Genomic DNA, 17,560 nt, shown 5'->3' with positions numbered 1-17,560 from the left:
GTGCTGCTCCTCTTGGGTGGACCAGCCCGGCCTTCTTCTCTTGCAGCAAGGCATATCGGCATAGACCTGTTCCTAGCTGCCGGGTATCTTTTAACAAATGCCTTTGCTCTTCCCCACTGCACGCAGACTTGGTGCCAGCAGCAGGCTGAGGCTGAGCGCCTGGTCCTGGATACCTCATCCCCGCGACCGCCCTTATCTCAGCCGGCTTGGCCGTACCTCCCTTTCCCTCCTTGACCAAAGGCTTGAGGGGTTGGAAATTAATTTATTGGCATTATATTAGTCACTGGAGTGTTGTAAAGACACCCTTTGCCTCTCCCGAGCCAGAGTGCAATCCTTGCCCTATCTTGCCCACGTGAGAAATATCTGTAGGGGAGAGTTTTGCAAAGCTCAGTGGTGACTTAGGAGGCAAAGTCTGTATTGCTTTGGAAATGGAGCCTTTGACCCGTGAGTTACTTCTGAAATTGTCCGTGGCCGTGAGCAAGAGCTCCCATCTCCTTTGTGGTTACCGCAGGCTTGAAAGCTTTTCCATGAGGATCTCTTAGCTGAAACTTTTGTTTTTTCAAACATCGGTTTGAAGTTGTTTTTCATTAGGGTAGCTGATAAATTGCCATCGACTTCAGTGAAAATCATTATGCTACCTTTAAAGATTTAAAACAAAACAAACCCCCAAAAAACACCTCCTCACCTACTGTGGAGGCTTTCATCTCGCTGGAAGTGAAACATTTTAATTCAGGCTTTGCTGAATTTCAGCCTAATAACGCTCTGCATTGCAAACGCGGCCATGGGACGTGTTCCAGGCAGGGAGGGAAACAAGCACCAGGGGAAAAAAAAAAAAAAAAAAAAAAAAGCCGAGCGTTCCTGTTATCAGCGTGTGTAAGGGCAAGTAAACAGCCGAAACCGCACACAATATCCGCCAAACAAGCGGGCGAAGGAAGAACAGCCTTGTTTCCTGTTGCTGGAAGGCCGTGTTGTCATATCCTTACCCAGCTATTTTAAATTGCTTTTTGCTCTCTTCCTGTGGCTTAAGGTAAAAGCAGAAACCTCAGGAGCGTTGGTAGGTGGAGCACCTCGTTTGGGGTGTGTTGCGTACCGCCACCCGAAAAACAGAGCCGTGCCTGCCACAGCCGTGAAAAAGCTTCTTGTTCTCCTTTAAAATTTGAATTATGTAGATTTTCCTCCCCCCCCCGCCCCGTGGTTAATGAGTGTCCTGCAAAGCTGGCGTTTCTCACAGTACCGCCGTAGGCGAGAGTCTTGCAGGAGTTCTGTGTGTAAAGCCACCGAGGTGCCAGGAAGGGGTCAGAGTGACATCCCAGGTGATGGGTTAAACCCAAAACTTCGTGCCCCTCACCCTGGTCTCAGGCCTCTGAGCGGCTGCGTGGTTCCCGGCAAAACGGCTGAAAGGATCCCGGCCCTTGGAGGGGATTTTATTGTGAGATAAAGGGGATTTTATTGTGAGATAAAGATCACAGCTTATTATGCAATAAACACGAGGATCGACTTTCCCTGGGTTTAGTGCGTGGGTTTCTCAGTCATCGGCCTCTGAGAGGAGCGGAGGGGAACTCCCAGCCTTGGTTATTTGTAGATTTATTTTTTTTATTGAGAGAGGCTGACCATGGAGAGCGCGAAGCAGGGAGAGAGGTTTGGTTTGCGTACCGAGGAATGGCTAAATCCATGTTTTAAAACCTCTGCCCTGACTTTCAGTGACCCAGGGCAGGTTTCCACGAATGCAGAACGAGGAAGGGGAACCTGCAGCTGACAGCCGGCGCCCTCAGAGGCGTACTATGACTGGATTTAATACAAAATAATTCCAGCGTGAGTTAAGGGCTCGTGCAGCGCGCTTCTCGATGCGATCTCCGATTGCACCGACTTCCGTGGCTTTGATAGACCTGAGCTGAGAGTCTTAGCAGCTTTTTATCCTGGCTTATGTAAAATCAGTGGAAGTAGGGATTAAGATCTAGCAGGTGCCCACCCCGTAAATCAGTGCTGCCGAAATACCTGGCACGGGCGCTGGAAGCGGGTCCCAGTGGGGCGGCGGAGGGTGAGCAGGCTCTTCTGGGCAGTGCTCCTGTGTTACAGCTCGCTCCCTTTTTGGCCAGAGCTCCAGCTCCTGGAGCTGCCTTGCAGGATTATACCTGGGAATAAATCACTGAAGAATGACAGAAAAGCATTCCCCCCCCCCCCCCCCCCCCCCGCAACTCCCAGGAAGGATGGTAGCCTTGCAGCCAAGTTGTTTGGATGGAACAAACCCAGGAGTTAACTAATCCTTAACGGCAGCAGCGTGCGCTGCGGTGTCTCGTTGGAGAAGTCAAGTTCGTATTTTCTTCTCCCTTTCTTAGTCCTGCGCTGCTAAAATTAATCCGGAATCAGGCTCTCAGTCCCCTGTCCATCAGCGCTCAGAAAACTTTATCTAAAGAAAGTAGAGATTTGTTTTGAAGGCGTTTGGGGGTGTTGCACCAGGTTTATTTTGGGATACAGTGAAAACTGGAGGCTGGTTCCTTGGGCTTCTTGTAAAAGTCTTTCATCACTCAAATGCTTCGCCAGTGAGCTCTGGTAGCCTGCACGTCACCGTATCTTTTGGAGAGATCTTTAGCCTTCGGTTCCTCTGCGCCATCTTCCCAGCGTCAATTTTAGGAAGGTTTTCAAACCGAGGAATCTTTGGTAAGATGCTTCCAAAACAGATCTCTCATCAAGATACAAGTGCAGCGCAGCCTGCCGTAGCACGTTACCCCAGGCATCGTGCGTGCAAAAGATGAGCTTGGGCAGGGAAATGTTACACCGAGCGACTCCAGACAGAGTGCTGAGGTTGTCGTTAGTTTTACAAGGGTTTTTTATTTTTGTATTTATTGCAAGTTACGTTATTTTCTTGGAAAGACCTCTAGGAGGTTGTTAGCAATTTCTTTGCAATACAGAGCTGGTGCAGAGATGATGCTCGAGAGGTGCAGGCGGGTTGGAAAGCACAAGGGGATCCGGTCCTCTGCTGTCGGGCTGCTGCTTCCCAGGACCAGGAGGGAGAACTGGGGAGGGCACTGCAGTTCAGCAAAGCGCTTTCCACGCAGAAGATTGTTTTAAGCCATTGCTGCTCATTTTCTCTAACCTGTATTTTGCGGTTGGGTAAGGGAGCAGGCACAAAGGGGATTTGCTAGTCAGCCTGAGAGATTACAGCTTTTAAACTCGTTTGTGGCCCAGCAAACCCTGCTTTTGCATTTATCCAAACAGCATGTGATGCTCTTTACTATGCAAAACTGGCTTTATGAAGTTATTTGCAAGATGACTTCAGTGGGATGGAAAAATCTTCCTCCGGGCAGATGTTCCCATCGTCGTTGCTGTTTGTTTCTTTAATACACGTGTTGTGTGTATTTTGCAAGTAAATAAATGGCTTTAGTTTTCAGAGCTGCGAGGAGAACTAAAACATCTGTTCTGTGCTTGCCTTCTCAGCAAAAGGTGCGAGAGGAGAGGAGCGTATCTGACCCTGGGAGGTTACCCTGAGCCCGCTCCGTTGCAAAGACGAAGGCTTGAAGACTCTTCTCCCACCTCCCAGCCTGCTGGTAGGACTGGGCAGGGCAGCTGGGAGTTGTTTCTTACTATGGGGACTGGTTTTCTCAACCTCTTTTGATAGATAAGGGGTGACTGGGGCTAGAGAAAGGTGCTTTGCCTGGGCACAATTATTTTGGGGGCACATAAAGGCTGGTGGTGCCCATCTGTGGGGTAAGATGCTGGGGCAAATGGGAGCTCCTGAGCTGTTTGCTCCTTTGCAGAAGGGAACAGAGAGGCTACAAGCACTTGGGAGACCTGTTTTTCGAAAGAATGGTAAGGAATTGGTGGCATATGTTACTCTGGAGAGGACAGGGGAGGACTCTCCTCCTTAAAAAGCTGGAGCTTTTAAAGGGAGCCCATTTGTTGGAGCAGATGGGATGGGAGGTGTGGACACCGCATCCCACTGCACGTCGTTTCTTGGTGGCAAAAGAGGTGAAAACGTAGCAGGGCTTGTGTTGAAAGGAGGACGGTGTTGAGCAGAGTGGCTTTAATTACGGGGAGAGGAAGAGATTAGAGCATGGGGATAGGTGCTGTGAATCGTGTAGAGCAGGAGCAGTGAGGTGAGGATGTGGTGTGTTGGCTCTTCTTCGTCCCCACGTTGCTTTGGTCGCTGGGTCTCACGCTAGCGAAAAGCACTGCTGAGCTCAGATAAGTGTTAGGGAGATGTAGAATAAGAGGGTTTTTTGAAGGTTTTGGATTGGAAAACCTGAAGCCAAGTGTTCCTACTGGTTTCTGTTACAGCAGCAAACCAGTGCTGCTGGTGGTCTTTAAGTTGTTCAGTAGGAGAGTGATAAACTGTAATGTTTCAAGAGGTGAAAACTCAAATTTGCAAATGAAAGCTTCATCCCTGCTACAGAAGGTCTCATCTGAAGGCTTAGTGCAGGACTGGCTTGAGCCAAATTACCCGGTACCCGCTTGCCCCTCTTAAACTCCCAGTGCCTTCAACGCTTCCTAAATAGTCGTCTTATCCTTAAACCCTGGCTGCTCGGAAAACGACCCGCTGGAGGTCCTGCCATGGATACGGATATTAGCTGGTACGACTGAGTCACGTCCTGTGTTTGACGCCGTGGTTAAGGTGTAAAAGGACAATTTCTGAAGCGGTTGCTGCCTGCGGATTCCTGCAGAAGTTAGGAGAAGCTGTGAATCAGCATATGAAAAATGAACTGCTTTGTAGCACTGATCTCCCTCTACTGCAAATTCGAGGCTAAATTTTTCCCTCGTTTAAGCACGCCTAGTTTCTTTAGCGTTGTGTAGTTGTGTAACTGCTGAATTTGGCCCTTTATCTGCGAGGGAATTGCTTGTCTGTGGCAAAGTTTTAGCTCCTTAACACCCCTGTAGTGTTCTGTAGCTTTTTATTAAATAGAGACCGCTTAATTTTGTGCTTGAAAGAACCCATTGGACAGTTTAAAGGAGTGTTTCTATAGGGGAAACAAGTCTCTTGTTGGTTTAATATTAAAAAAAAAAAAAAAAGGGGGTGGGGGGAAGGATCATGCCAGTGTCTGGGATGGTTGCGTGTAAACCCCTTGCGATATCCCAGATCCATGTAATAATTCCAAATGTCTGGTGATAATGCAAAAAATTGCAGCCTCTCTACTAGCAAGTAAGTCAAAGCAGCTGTTACATCTCGCCCATCGGAATTAAATCTATATTTAATGATTTTCGGGTTGATGCTGGTTGAATATAGGCTCGGCATCGCTGCCTGGCTCTGGAAGCTGCTTTTGTGTGTCCATGGAATCGCTGAGAGCCGCTGAATGGTTGGGAGGGTGGGGAGAAGGGGAGAGGAGTCCGAGGGATGGGTATCCTCTTCAAGGGGGCTATATTGTGGTTCTGGCTTTAATTAGAATTGGGTTTGCTTCCAGGTCCTGGGTGCTGTGGCAGATAACACCGCGCCTGGGAGATCGAGCGGCCGCGGCGCAGCATCCTCCTCGATGAAAAAGAGGTTTTTGTGGAATGGCCGTTCTCCGTATCCTCACGGAAGTTGAATCCTTATCTCTCTGCACCGCCTTTGTCCCTGCAGCCCTCCCCGGGGCTAATTATTTGTATCTAAACAGAGTAAGCTGCAGTCTGCTGTGCTGTGGGGCTTCGTCGCCGAGGTGGGTCGGCCTGGCGCGCTCGCGGCGGTGGGGGGCTGGAGGGGCCCTGCCTCTGGTGCCGAGCTGGCGGACCGAGCGCGGGGGCAATCGGGGCTACGACAGGCACGGCTCAGGAGCAAAGTCAGGGTGGAGCCAGTGTCCGGCTGGGCCATGGGCCTCATTTTTTTTTTTTTTTCCCCCCATCAAATAACGCTTTACACTACATATTTCTTAGCTGGCTTTAATCACACGTGCAGGAGAAATCTCTAGATATACAAACTGTGAATCTGTCATCTACAAAATTCCTATTTTCATTTTTGCTGCTGTTTCTGTTTCCCGGTACAGGAGGTCTGTGCCGACAGTCGCTTTCCGATCGTGGATGCGATCAAAGACCATCCTTTAGAATTGTCCCCGCAGAATCGCTTCAGCCAAGCCTGGGGCCGTTGTTCGGGTTGGCTTTTTTTAGCTTCCATTTCTGGGCCGAAGGCTCAAAGAGGAAAGAAATAGGTGAGATGAGAGCACAGGCTCCAGCGAAGAGGAAGGAGCAGACGTATGTCTGGGTGTAGTCATACAGCCACCCTGCAGGAGAAGAGATTGTTATTAGAGCTGTTGGATTTTTCTCACTGAAAAAATCATTTTGGGAGGTGGGCGGCAAGCAAAGGATGTGTGTTCTCATTTAAGAATTCCTCAGATATTTTCTTTAAGTTATCCTAACTCTTTGTGTGCCTGCTGCTGTGCAGCATTTACACGGACAGTTAGGGCTCTTGCATTGGTATAACAGGCAAACTTGCAGGTTGTTCTTCCCAGAGCTACCTTCTCCTGATCCTTGTAGCGGACGTGGATTTTAATTTGATTGGATTTAATCCCTGACTTTTTTTTTTTCCTTTTTAAATAAATGGGCCCAAAGTAGCTGCTGCAGCAGATGGAAGATCCCATAGGACTAATGAGATGACTTGCATGTGTTGGTGTTTGCAACATCTGGGCTGCAAACTCCAGATTCTCCAGCCTTGCCTTCTTGTGAGCAGACCCAAAATTTAATGCAACCTGTCTAATATGAGAGATCCCAGGCCAGGAACTTTAAGTGAACTTGCTTAAAAGTAGCTTTGTGAGCACTTAAAAGGAAAACCTAAATTCCATAAAGACTCAGGAATCTGCGAGGGGGGCAAGTCGCTTTTAAAATGACCTCAGAGCGTTTTGTTTAGTTGACGGCATATCGTCTCGTGTCTAGACAATCATTTTAAAGGTGGTAATTCCTCCAGTTGAATCTAAAATACGCAAAGCGATGGGAGTTGCTGCTGCGTGTAATAAAAACCTTAATACACTCCTAAATCTGGCACGGGATGGGTGGATGTCCAAGGTGGGTTAGGAGCTGAGCTGGCGTAAAATGCCATTCCTCCGTGGACTTGCGCGATTTACACAAATGGCAGATCTGGCCCAAATTTGGGATTCTTAAAACCAGCTCTGGTTAGGAAGGGAAATAATACAGTCCCCGGAGATCCCGATCTCGGCCGCGCAGGAGCGTTGCTGCTGCTGCTGGTACTGCGGGTGCCACGGCTCTGAGTAGGGAAGGAAACGGTGCCGGTAAAATTTGGGGATCTGTGGCAAACCAGAGGTGCTAAGATTTTGCCTTGCTGTAGATTTACACGGCTGCAGGAAGGTTTTTATAAAAAAAGAGGAAAAAAGCTGCGGACTGCTTTGCTCTACCCCGGTTTCAGTTTCTGTTGGCTCATGCCTTTCTCGGGGGAGTTTCAGCTCTGTTTCTTTTCTCAGGGATATCGTGTGAGCAGGCGAAGATGGAGCGTGCTGTCGGAAAGGAGGATCCCGTGGCCCTGGACTCGGTGGCGTGGGTGGCTCTCCCATGACCCTGATGTTTTTGCAGAGTGGTTTATTCTCGAAGGTGGGATCTGGTTTTGCTGTCTGAAAGTCTGTGGGATTTGGACAGGAGAAGGGATCTAACATAGTCGTTTGTAAGATGGACAGCATAGAGTAGCCCCGTTGTGGAGCTCTGATTTATTTAATTTTTTTTTTTAATATCCTTCAGGATATTTTAAATTTTTTTTTGTTTTTCTGTAAGCGCTGCTTGGCGCTGAAAGACCAGCATTGCCTCCTCGCCAGCAGCACAGCGATCACCTTCCACCGCGTGACACCGCAGCCTTTTAAAGCACCTATGGTGCCTGTGCCCCGACTCCCCATCCAAAAAAAAAAAAAAAATTCATTCCTGCTGATTCAGAAAGCTGAATTAGAAGCTCATGGTGTGCAAACTTCAGCAAAACAGCAGTTTCGTAAGCAATGCCAGTAAATCCCTGGCACCTAAATGGTCCAAACGAAACATCCACACACATACTCGCGCTGCGGGCTGCGGTCAGGCTGTTTAAATTGCGCTGCCGATCTGTAATCAGAAATTGTATTTATTCCTGATGTCCTAAGTAGTGATACCTAGCGTGAAGTGCAGGTAAAATTCAGATGAGAGCTTGTAAATGTGCGTGCCAGCACAGCTTTCGAATGACTCCATCCTCTCCCCTTTCACCACCCAAGTTTGCTGGGGCTGGTGTTTGTGTGCTGGCTGCTGAAATCCGTTTTGTAATCTTGGATTACATGGTTTGTTTTCTTTCTTTTGCAGTCTGAGTTACTGATTTGTGCTGCTTATGGAAATAACATGTACTCTTCTCTCCTTAGCTTGCTTGCGGTTTGCCAAAATAATGTTTGTTCTGTTTTGGTTTTGTTTTCTTTTCAGCATGGCAGAAGCATCCAGCAGTGCTGGCGGATGAGGAGCTGTAAGGAGCCTTCAAACTTTTCACCCTGGGCTTTTGGTCGGGCCGGCTGCCTCCGGATTTAAGGGCTTTTAGTTAAACAGATTTGCAGGTAAGTCACCTTTCCACTGCACTGTGGTTAGGCTTTGCTCTAGTATGCAAAAGAAGCATTTGTAACCTTTGCGGTTCTCATTATGCCTTGGGTTTCACTGCATTAAAAATACGTGAGTTTTATAAAATTGTAACTCTCAAGTCAAGGTTTAGGGAGGTCAGCAGCAGTCAGAGGCACGAAACTCCAGGGTCTGACATAGCATTTAAATCTTGTTCTGTATTCTGTAAGGAGCAGGCGCTTTTGGACACTTAAGCAGTAGCTTCCGGTCATATTCAGTTTTCACGCTTCATACAGCTGTATTGGAAGAGAAAATTGCAGAATTTATCTTGGATCACAAACCTCGATCCTGAGCTCTGAATTGTTTCCCTCTCGCTCTGCCTGCAGTGAGACGGATCTGTGAGAGTTTTGCTTCTTGGCTTTATTTGGCCTTTATTTATCCTATTTATCCCACCAGTATTAAGAAGACTGATTTCTGTGGAAGGCTTTTTGCAGGAAACCTGCTTGCTTTACAAAATCCAGAAGCGTTCACACGGTGAGTGGTTAGCACTTTCAGAAAGCAAAAGGCTTCCCATTAGCGAAAATATATTGGGAGTGGGTGAAAGTATAACCGCTATCTTAGCGTGTCTGATGCATGGATAAGAGATGGCCGAGTTATTTAGCTCTTTTCGTACTGTATGGTACCGTGTCGGGGAATTTACTGCAGTGGTTGTACAGGGATTGCTTTCTGGTGGACGTGCATCTTGTATCAGCAGAAGAGATCTTGCCCGGCAGAGGCTTTGTATCACTGTGACAGCGTAAAGCACACTGTCAGTGAAATACTTTAGTTGCTCAAAACTGCATCTGTATACAGAGTTTTGCCCACCTAGAAATATTGATTAGGGAAATCAATTTTTTTGTCACATGCTCGCGGTACAGCAGCGTTGCTAAAACTTTGCACGGAGCTGGTGTTTCCAGGATCCTTGGCAGCCTGGGGCAAAGTGCCTCTGCAGGCGTGGGGCGGCTGAGAGCGGAGGGCAGGAAGCAATAAATGAAGAAGAAGTTGCCAGGTTTTATTATTTGCTAGGTGGGTGACGGGCCATCGTGCGCACTGGTATTTGACCTTGCGGCTTTTTCTAGTTTGTTGGCATCATGAGGACCTAGGAGGAGCTGTGATCCCGTTTCCAGGTACGGCTGAAGGGTCATCAGGGGAAGGAAAAGCTTTGTCCTGGCCAAGATCTTTGGAGGAGAACAAGTCCCTTGCTTGTCAGCAGGGACTGCAGACTCACTTCTACGCGCTTGAAATCTGCCAGGTACTCAGAGCGGCCTTGGTTTTCTGACAGAGGAAGAAGAGGAAAGGCTTTTCATTCTCCTTATCTTTGGGCCCAGGAGGTCTTGTGGCTGACCTGCGTAATCTTCTTCAAAACAAGAGATTACGGAGACTTCTCCTTGCGGTTCAGTGCCTCTGCTCGGCGGGGCTGCTGCTGAGCCCGACCTTGCTTTCCCTTCCTCTCCTTGTCTCCCCTCCCATCCCTCGTTCCAAGTTCAGTGTTATAACGCCCGGCTGGGGGTAAAACCCACGGTAACGTGGTCGTTACTCTTCTGCTGTGGTCAGGGTTAAAATGCGTGTGTGGGGTTTAGCTTCCTTTTTTTCCAGGCAGCATTTTTTCCAAACTGCTAGTTGGGTTTTGCAAATTCACGAGCAAAATACTGCCTATGTATAAAGATAAATTGCTGAAATATGGTTGTTGGTTTGGTTTGGGGTTGGTTTTTTTTTTTCATCCCCACTTGGACAGAAAACCCATCCTTGGATGCATATGGGTAGGAGAGCGAACCAGGAGCATGTTTTAGGACTGGCTGCGTGCGGTGGGTATATATTATGTGCAACATTAGAATTACCTGCTAGAGGAGGTCCGCCGATGGCTGCTATCCCAGCAAAGAAGGCAGCAAACCCCAAGTAGCTGTGGAGTTTTTGCACGCCCACTAGATCTACCTGTTTGTAAAACAAAATAGATAATTACTGAGTTCATGTGAATGCATAAGCACAAGAGGTTTTCTTTTTTTTTTTTTTTCTTTCTGGGGAGTTTCCTCTCCAGCTGCAGGTTTGAAAGGACTTTGCACCTGTAGGTCCGATCCAGCCTGGAATCCGCTCGCCTCCTTAAGGCCGGCACGGAAATTACTAGGATGCGAGATGCTTTTCTGCCTTCCAGCTGCTTGGGCATCTCCCGAAACGAGTAACGCTGCTAAGACTTTGAGCAAGGTGTTTTAAACTCTGAATTCCTTCCCAGAAAGAAATGCCAAATTATAACGTTACCTGCCTGCTGCCGTAACCGGTCTGCGCATTACAGATAGTTCTGGGATGGGCAGCAGATATGCGCAGCCCTTTGTCTTGGCATTCGTGAGATGGGGACCGGGATGAACCCCTTCATTTCCTGTGAGCTGGAGCCGTCTCCTTCAGAAAGGAGGATGTGGGAGCCAATTAGCAGAGCCAGGTCATTAAAAATCTGCGATAAACGCCCAGTGCTTCTGCTGCATCTCGGCTGTGGGTACCAGTAAGAGATTTGGGGTTCTCCAGTGGCTCAAACTGGGAAGGCTGGAGGGGAGAGCCCTCTCATGCAGGGCTGCAACAGCCCAGGGGAATTCAGCTTTATGAAAAGGTTTTTGGGTACTTTTGGAATACTGTTGGAAATGCCACATGCCACTTTTTTTTTTTTTTTTTTTTTTAAATGAAATATCGTACTCACCAGCACAGGAAGGACCAGAGCCATGAACCCACCGCAGAAAACGGCGAAGGCCACCGCGTAGGCCATGAGCGACGGGAAGGTGGTGGCCAGAGGGCAGAGCAGGTTGGTGATGCCGCTGAGGACCAGGTAAGCCACGTGGTAGTGATACTTCTTGGTCCAGTTCTGGTCGGCGACCCAGCCCGAGAGCAGCTGGCTGACCATCTCCGTGACGCCTGGGGGGAAGAGGAGTTCACCAGAGCCTCAAAGAAGACTTTTTTTTTTTTTTTTTTTTTTTTTTTTTTTTTTTTTTTTTTTTTGCTATTTTGCACTGTGTTGCTCTGAAACACATCCTGATTCCACCTGCCGCTCGCTGTAAGAATGCGACCACAAAGGGCTGAAATGCTGGGAAGTTACAGGAAGGCATTTTTAGGCTGTTGTAAAATTCATGCTTTTTTTTTTTTTTCTTCTTTACCTTGGTGCCTGCTATTTGCCAAGTGCCTGTGGGTGCACTAAAGTGGTCTGTAAAAATTCAATTAAGGGCTGTGCACTCAGCAGAAAACTCTGGAGTGCCCTTCAGTAAAAATTGGACAGATAAGCTTGCTGTTCGATCTCTTTTTCACGATAGAGAAAAAGCAGAATATGGAGAAGAAATATGCTTATGAGATTTAAATTTTTATAAAGAAGCAAAGAAGGACAGAAGACCAGCATTTTTTTTTTTAAAGGCTCGGCAAACTTTTGATCCTTGGATTTTACATTTCTCGATATATTTTTATGAACTAAAGATCAGAGGAGTGCTTGCTGTCAGCTAGTATCTTGCTGACCACTGTGTCCCTCCTATTCTTAATTCAAAATGTCAGATTAATTGCTGTGTTCTCCTTCTAGATTCCTTGACAGCATACGTAATTTCTAAATATTATACAGCAGTGTGGAAGTAAAATTTATTTTTGTACAATAAAGTATTTTATGATAACTGAGGTTGCAGCTGCTTTCTTAACCTGATGCAATTAGAGTGTTAATCCCTGCTTATAATCAGGCATGTTGTTATTTTTCAGGGCTGGAGGTTGTTTTTTCCCTTGGAGGTGAATGTGCCAAATCCAAATGGCTAGATCTAAGTTAATGTTGGTTTTTCTTCCCCCCCCCCCCCAATATTGAATTTTTCTCTCTCTTCACACATTCCTGGGTCAAACTGGGGGTCTTTGAATGCCGAGTGACTCTGGATTGCTGTGGTTTGTGGGTTTAAGCAAAGCAGGGGCCGTGGTGGGAAGGCTTTAGGAGGACAGATAGCACCTATGTAATTATTGGAAACTTGTGTGTGTTGGGTGCAGCAAGGATGGGGGATCATCTAGCTTAGGTTGAGAGAACCACCCACCATGTGAGAGCGACTTTGTGCATCTACAGAAGGCGAGGCTATATATACAGAAGGGGGTAAGGGCTGCGAGCTGAACCTCTCCCATGAAGATTTATTCTAGGACATGTTTGGGACTATTTCTTGGCAAGATTTGCGTTGCTTTTCTTTCCTATTTTGGCATCATTGTAATTATAAATGGGCTTAAAAGATTCTTTTGCCTACCAGCCACTGAAATGAGGTAAGAGGCATCCATGCTGCTTATGCCCAGCGTCCTGGCCCTTGCTACCAGGTGGAAGATGGGCACGAAGTAGGCCAAGTGGCTGAACAAAAAAGACCACGTGAAAATGCAGAAGACGGGATCCTTCAGTGGGGAGAAGTCGAGGAGAGGATGTGAATTTTCTTTTTCAGTCGGTGGAAGGGATTTGTAGCTTCTCTTGGCCTCGGTGGCTGTTTCTGGCGAGCAGCTGTCCGCGGGGGGTTTCTCAAGCCCTTCCAGAGCCGACGTATTCACCGGACCAGAGACATCTCTGCCATGGGGCATCGGGACTCCCTCCGTGGTGGGAAGGTCCTTTGCACTGCGAAGCTGTATTTCCCTCTGAGTGGTTTCATCTAAGCGTCCAGCAAGGGTTTCTGGATCCTTCTTTGCCATTAAAGACCCACGGTCTTGATTTTTAGCAGAGGAGCGTTGAGGTGGCTGGGTGCTGACGGGTCGCAGCAGCATGCTGGAAGGCACGAGGTTTAACGTGATGCCTCCAAAAATCAGGAGAGTACCTGAGGGAAGAGAGAAGATGCTTTATTCTTGGCATGGGAAAGGAGGAGCAGTAGGAAATGATCTTTCTAGAACAGGCTGTCGTTTGTATTGAACATGGAGAAAGCTCTGTCATAAGGAGGAGGTATCTTACAGGAGCTTTTATTCCTGCTTTCTAGCTGGAAGTCCCTTTTGCTGTGATGCATGCAACAAATTCAAAGCCACCTCTAGGATTTGGGAGTTTGTTTTGTTTTTCCCTCATTAGAAGTCCATTACACGTGACGGACCTTGAAGATGGCCTGAAAAAGTGTAGTAAAAGTAGGGATTTTCAGTTTTGGTTTTGGTTTCTGAGGTCTCTGTTTTGACTCTGGCTTAACTTCAATGACTGATTAAGCGTTTAATTGTTAACCAGCTGTCCCCAAACTATCCTAGAAGAGGCAGAGTTGTTCTGCAGTGCATCCAATTTTAATTTTTAAAAAGATCCTCTTATCCTGCCCGGATATCCTCAAACACCCTCTTAGTGCTGATGAATTTGGATAAAGGGGAGATGTGCTCACCTTGCCAGCCATAAAAATCGATGAGAAGTTGAGTGAACGGCGCGATTAGAAATGTCAGCCCCATCCCGGAGCGGGCGATGGCGTTGGAGAAAGCCAGCCGTGTCCTGCAGCGCTTGGCCATCATCACCGCAGCCGCCTGGTAAAGGCAGGCGAACCCCATACCTGCGAGAAGGGGAGAAATAAGATGTCAGTGCCCCAAAAGTGGCTGCTTCGTGTTGTGAGCTTTCGGGGTTCAGTCACGCCATCCCAAGCTTGTTGGCCCCATAGTAGAGCTGCTCCGCAGGGTTCGTGGGCTGAACGCGGGGGGACTTTTGCTGTTGCAGTCAGCGGAGAACGGGATTCATGCGTGGGATTTGGTATCTGGGGTTTTTGAGGCTGTGTGTTTTTAGTAAGGGATTTTAAAAGGCCAGGATTCATGTTTTAGCAAGGCCTGTTGTGACAGGACAAGCAATAATGGATTTAAACTAAAGAAGAATAGATTTAGACTGGATAGAAGGAAGAAATGTTTTACAGTGAGGGTGGTGAGGTGCTGGAAGGGGTTGCCCAGAGAGGTGATGGAGGCCCCATCCCTGGAAATATTCCCGGTCAGGTTGGACGGGGCTCTGAGCACCCTGCTCTGGTTAAAGCTGTCCCTGTCACTGCAGGGGCTGGGCTGGGTGGGCTCTAAAGGTCCCTTCCAGCCCAAAGCATCCTGTGATTCCATGATTGGGTCTGGAAAAAAAGCAAGGTTAGTTGGGTCTAGCATGTTGAAACTGGTATTTTATGCTCCCGAGCATGAAGCTTTGGAGTTTCACACAACATCTGATAGAAAGGAGCTGGGGATGCTTTGCTGTTAAAGGAATTGCCTGGCTTAACATTAAAGAAGCTGCTTTTACTCATCGTGCACAGGAAAATCTCTGCCCGACCGTGAGTCGCAGGCTGCTCACCCAGGAGAAGTCCCATGGAGACGCAGAGGAAGGGGACGCTGGTGGCCTGCGTGCTGAGCAGGCAGCCCCCTCCGATCAAGCCGGCCCCGATGATGGAGGTCGGCCGCTCGCCCAGCCTCCTGCAGACCACGGCCACGAGCGGGGCTGGAAGGGAAAGGAGGGAGAAATCTGGGACTGAAGGTGACAAATGACGCTTTGCAGGGCCCGGGGACTTGTGCTGGGGTCATTGCATCTGGTGCCCCGGCGAGGGGTCCATGTGCCACCCTGGGAGGGAGGGAGTGGCAGAAGAAATTTGGGTTGGGTTAATATTCAAGAGCACCAGGAGAGCAGCCAAGAGACCTTGCCTCGTACCCTGGGAGCTCGGGGGACGGGGCAGGGGAAGGAATCAAAGCCCAAACTTTCGGATGGCCTGAGCCTGCTTCCTAACGCACACCACGCTCAGTGGCCGTGAATTATTCGGCAGCTGGCTTGCTCGGAGGCAATACTATTGGTGTTAGGGGTGAGACTTTGCTCTGAATGTATATAAAAAACCTGCTACAGCGAGGCATCGTGACACACACAATCCCCGTCCTCGGAGCATGCTCCTGCTAAGACACACGTGGGTACCAGCCGTGTCCGGCCTGCGGCAGCCTGGGATGGACATCGGATCTGCAGAGCGTCCTCGGTGCCCCTTATAGCAAAGCAAACAGGCTTGGGGTTGAAGTAAGGATGCCGGCTCACCTCCTAAGAAGCGCAGGGAGGACATGATGGAGCCGATCCAGCTGACTTGCTCGGAGGAGCCCCCCACCTCCTCTTGGAAAGCCACGAAGAAAATCCCAAAGGTCTTGAGCATCCCCATCACGAGTACGTTGACCTGGATTGGAAGCAGACGGAGGTGAGATGCCACAGGGGTCAGGCGGGAGGAAAAGCTTTTCCTTCTGCTTTTCTTGTGTGGATAATTTGTTGTGTTTGGGGAGAAACAAACTGCGACGCGTTAACTGGTGTGGCGTGTGTCGGGGAATATCAGCAGGGCAGACTGGTGGTGGCCACGCTGCGGTTTATTAACAGACCCTCAAAAAACCTGTGCAAACTGGCTTTTCCAAAGAAAAGGAAGAAAATAACACTAGACCCTGAGTCTTGTAGGGCTTTTTTGCACTGTAAGTTATTTTTTAATACTAAAAAATAATCTAAATGGGTCTGGGCGCTCTGGAAGATCGCTAGGAGTTGTCGAGGCGTTGAGCGGAGCAGGGATGGACATGAGCCGGCGCGGTTTCCCAGGCTAGCCCTGCCACGGGGGCAAAGGATGCTTTGTGTCCTCGGGGCTACCTCCCTCCCTCCTCCCTCGTAGCGGGTGGTTAATGATTGGCAGCGAGTTACTTTGGATGGAGTGGAAGTGGGGAAAACTTTCCTGCGCTTCCCAGCTTTCCTAGCTGGGGGATGGCGTTGTCTTCGTCACCGATGGGAAGATGGTGTGGGGTGTTAAAGCCTGTAGCATGGAGAATTAGCGCCTTTAAGTGGTGTGGAGATGCCCGGTCCTTCCGGGAGAGCATAACCGAGGGGGTGCAGGCTGCCTGCACCCTGTGCTGCTCCTGCAGTTGGTCCCTGCGGGCTCCGATCCGGATCTGGGCTCCGATCCGGATCTGGGCTCCGATCCTGCGCTGCCCCAAGATGGGATCTCGCCCTTACCAAAGGTACAAGAGACCCCGCTGGGGTTTGACGCCCCGGTGGTGGTGTGTATGAGTAGGGAAGAGCCATCCTATCGTCGCAAGCTGCCTTTTGGCCCTGGGCTGCAGGTTGGGCTCCTTGGCTGACACCACCCAGATGCCTTCGGGTGGCGTCCCGTGGGGGAAGGCGCGTGTCTGCTCAGCCTGCAGCGGAACGGGTGATGGCGCTCGGTGTAGCAAAGCACCGCTGACTTCTGCCCTTAGCTCGGTGGGGTTACCCTGCCCTGTCCTCTGCTCCCTCCGAGTGAGACTCAAGACTTTCTATCTGCCCCAGCTTCAGGAGGGTTTAGTTGAATTTGTTCTCTGCTTACCAGGAAGAAGTGAAACACCACTCCCCATGCCCACCCTCCGTCCGCAGCTTCAGCGCCTGGGCTCTTCCCGGCTGCCAGAGCCTCCGGCTCTTCCTCCTTCCTTTCCCCTGGAAATGAGAATTTCAGGACACATTAACACCTTGCTCCGTTGCTGTTTCAGTTCAAAATCTGCTCCCGTGAAAGCATCGGCTGCCTTTGAACCCTTTTGCTCCTTGGCTGGTAATGAGGTAGGCACCGGTATTTCGCGTTCAACTTCCAAAAGCTTTTGCAGGTGGGCGAAGCTTTTATCAACCTTTTGCCAACAGCTGTTAAGTTGCACATTATCACTGCCTGCAAACAGTTTAATATCCTTTCTCTTTCCCACCAAATTACTGTAACCACGTAAGCTTTAAGGGATTTTAAGTGACAAGCACCTTACTGCCGCTGTAGAGCGGACAGTTTGGTTTGTGCCAGAAGTTGGGGGGGGTCACTATCTGTGTCCGTCTTTGAGCTCCGTGGGAAGCTCTCCCTTCCCCATCCTCCTCTGCTCATCTCCCATCCTCTCACCCATCCTGCACCTCTGGCAGCGGCAGGATCCTGGCGAGCGGGACCCTAGAGCAGTCGGGGCTGATGAACCTGAAACTTTTCCTTACCGCCTTGCTGCCGCATGCTGGAAAATCCTCCCTGAAACAGTCGCTTGCAAAGAGGAATCGTCTCTTCGTTTGCTCCAGAGACTAAATCCCCCCTTCCTGACTTGGCACCCCAAAATCTGGTCCGTCATTCGCCTCTGGTGAGGACGATGGTGTCCGTCCTTCCCGACG

The 17,560-nt window shown here is 49.1% G+C and overlaps 1 protein-coding gene across 1 annotated transcript; it reads right to left on the bottom strand.

Annotated features, from left to right (window-relative positions):
- Positions 1-5,998: 5,998 nt before the first annotated feature.
- On the bottom strand, positions 5,999-17,408 carry SLC16A4 (solute carrier family 16 member 4). The gene is made up of 9 exons (XM_009488225.2): positions 17,393-17,408; positions 16,761-16,867; positions 15,467-15,599; positions 14,747-14,890; positions 13,821-13,982; positions 12,738-13,286; positions 11,189-11,400; positions 10,344-10,437; positions 5,999-6,185 (listed from the first exon to the last, which is right to left on the bottom strand). The coding sequence occupies exons 1-9, from the start codon at positions 17,406-17,408 to the stop codon at positions 6,031-6,033; spliced, it is 1,572 nt and encodes a 523-aa protein (XP_009486500.2). The 3' UTR covers positions 5,999-6,030.
- Positions 17,409-17,560: the final 152 nt, after the last annotated feature.

This window comes from Pelecanus crispus, chromosome 17, assembly GCF_030463565.1.
Source record: "Pelecanus crispus isolate bPelCri1 chromosome 17, bPelCri1.pri, whole genome shotgun sequence".
Classification (NCBI taxonomy): domain Eukaryota; kingdom Metazoa; phylum Chordata; class Aves; order Pelecaniformes; family Pelecanidae; genus Pelecanus; species Pelecanus crispus.
This window is presented reverse-complemented; position numbering and strand designations above follow the sequence as displayed.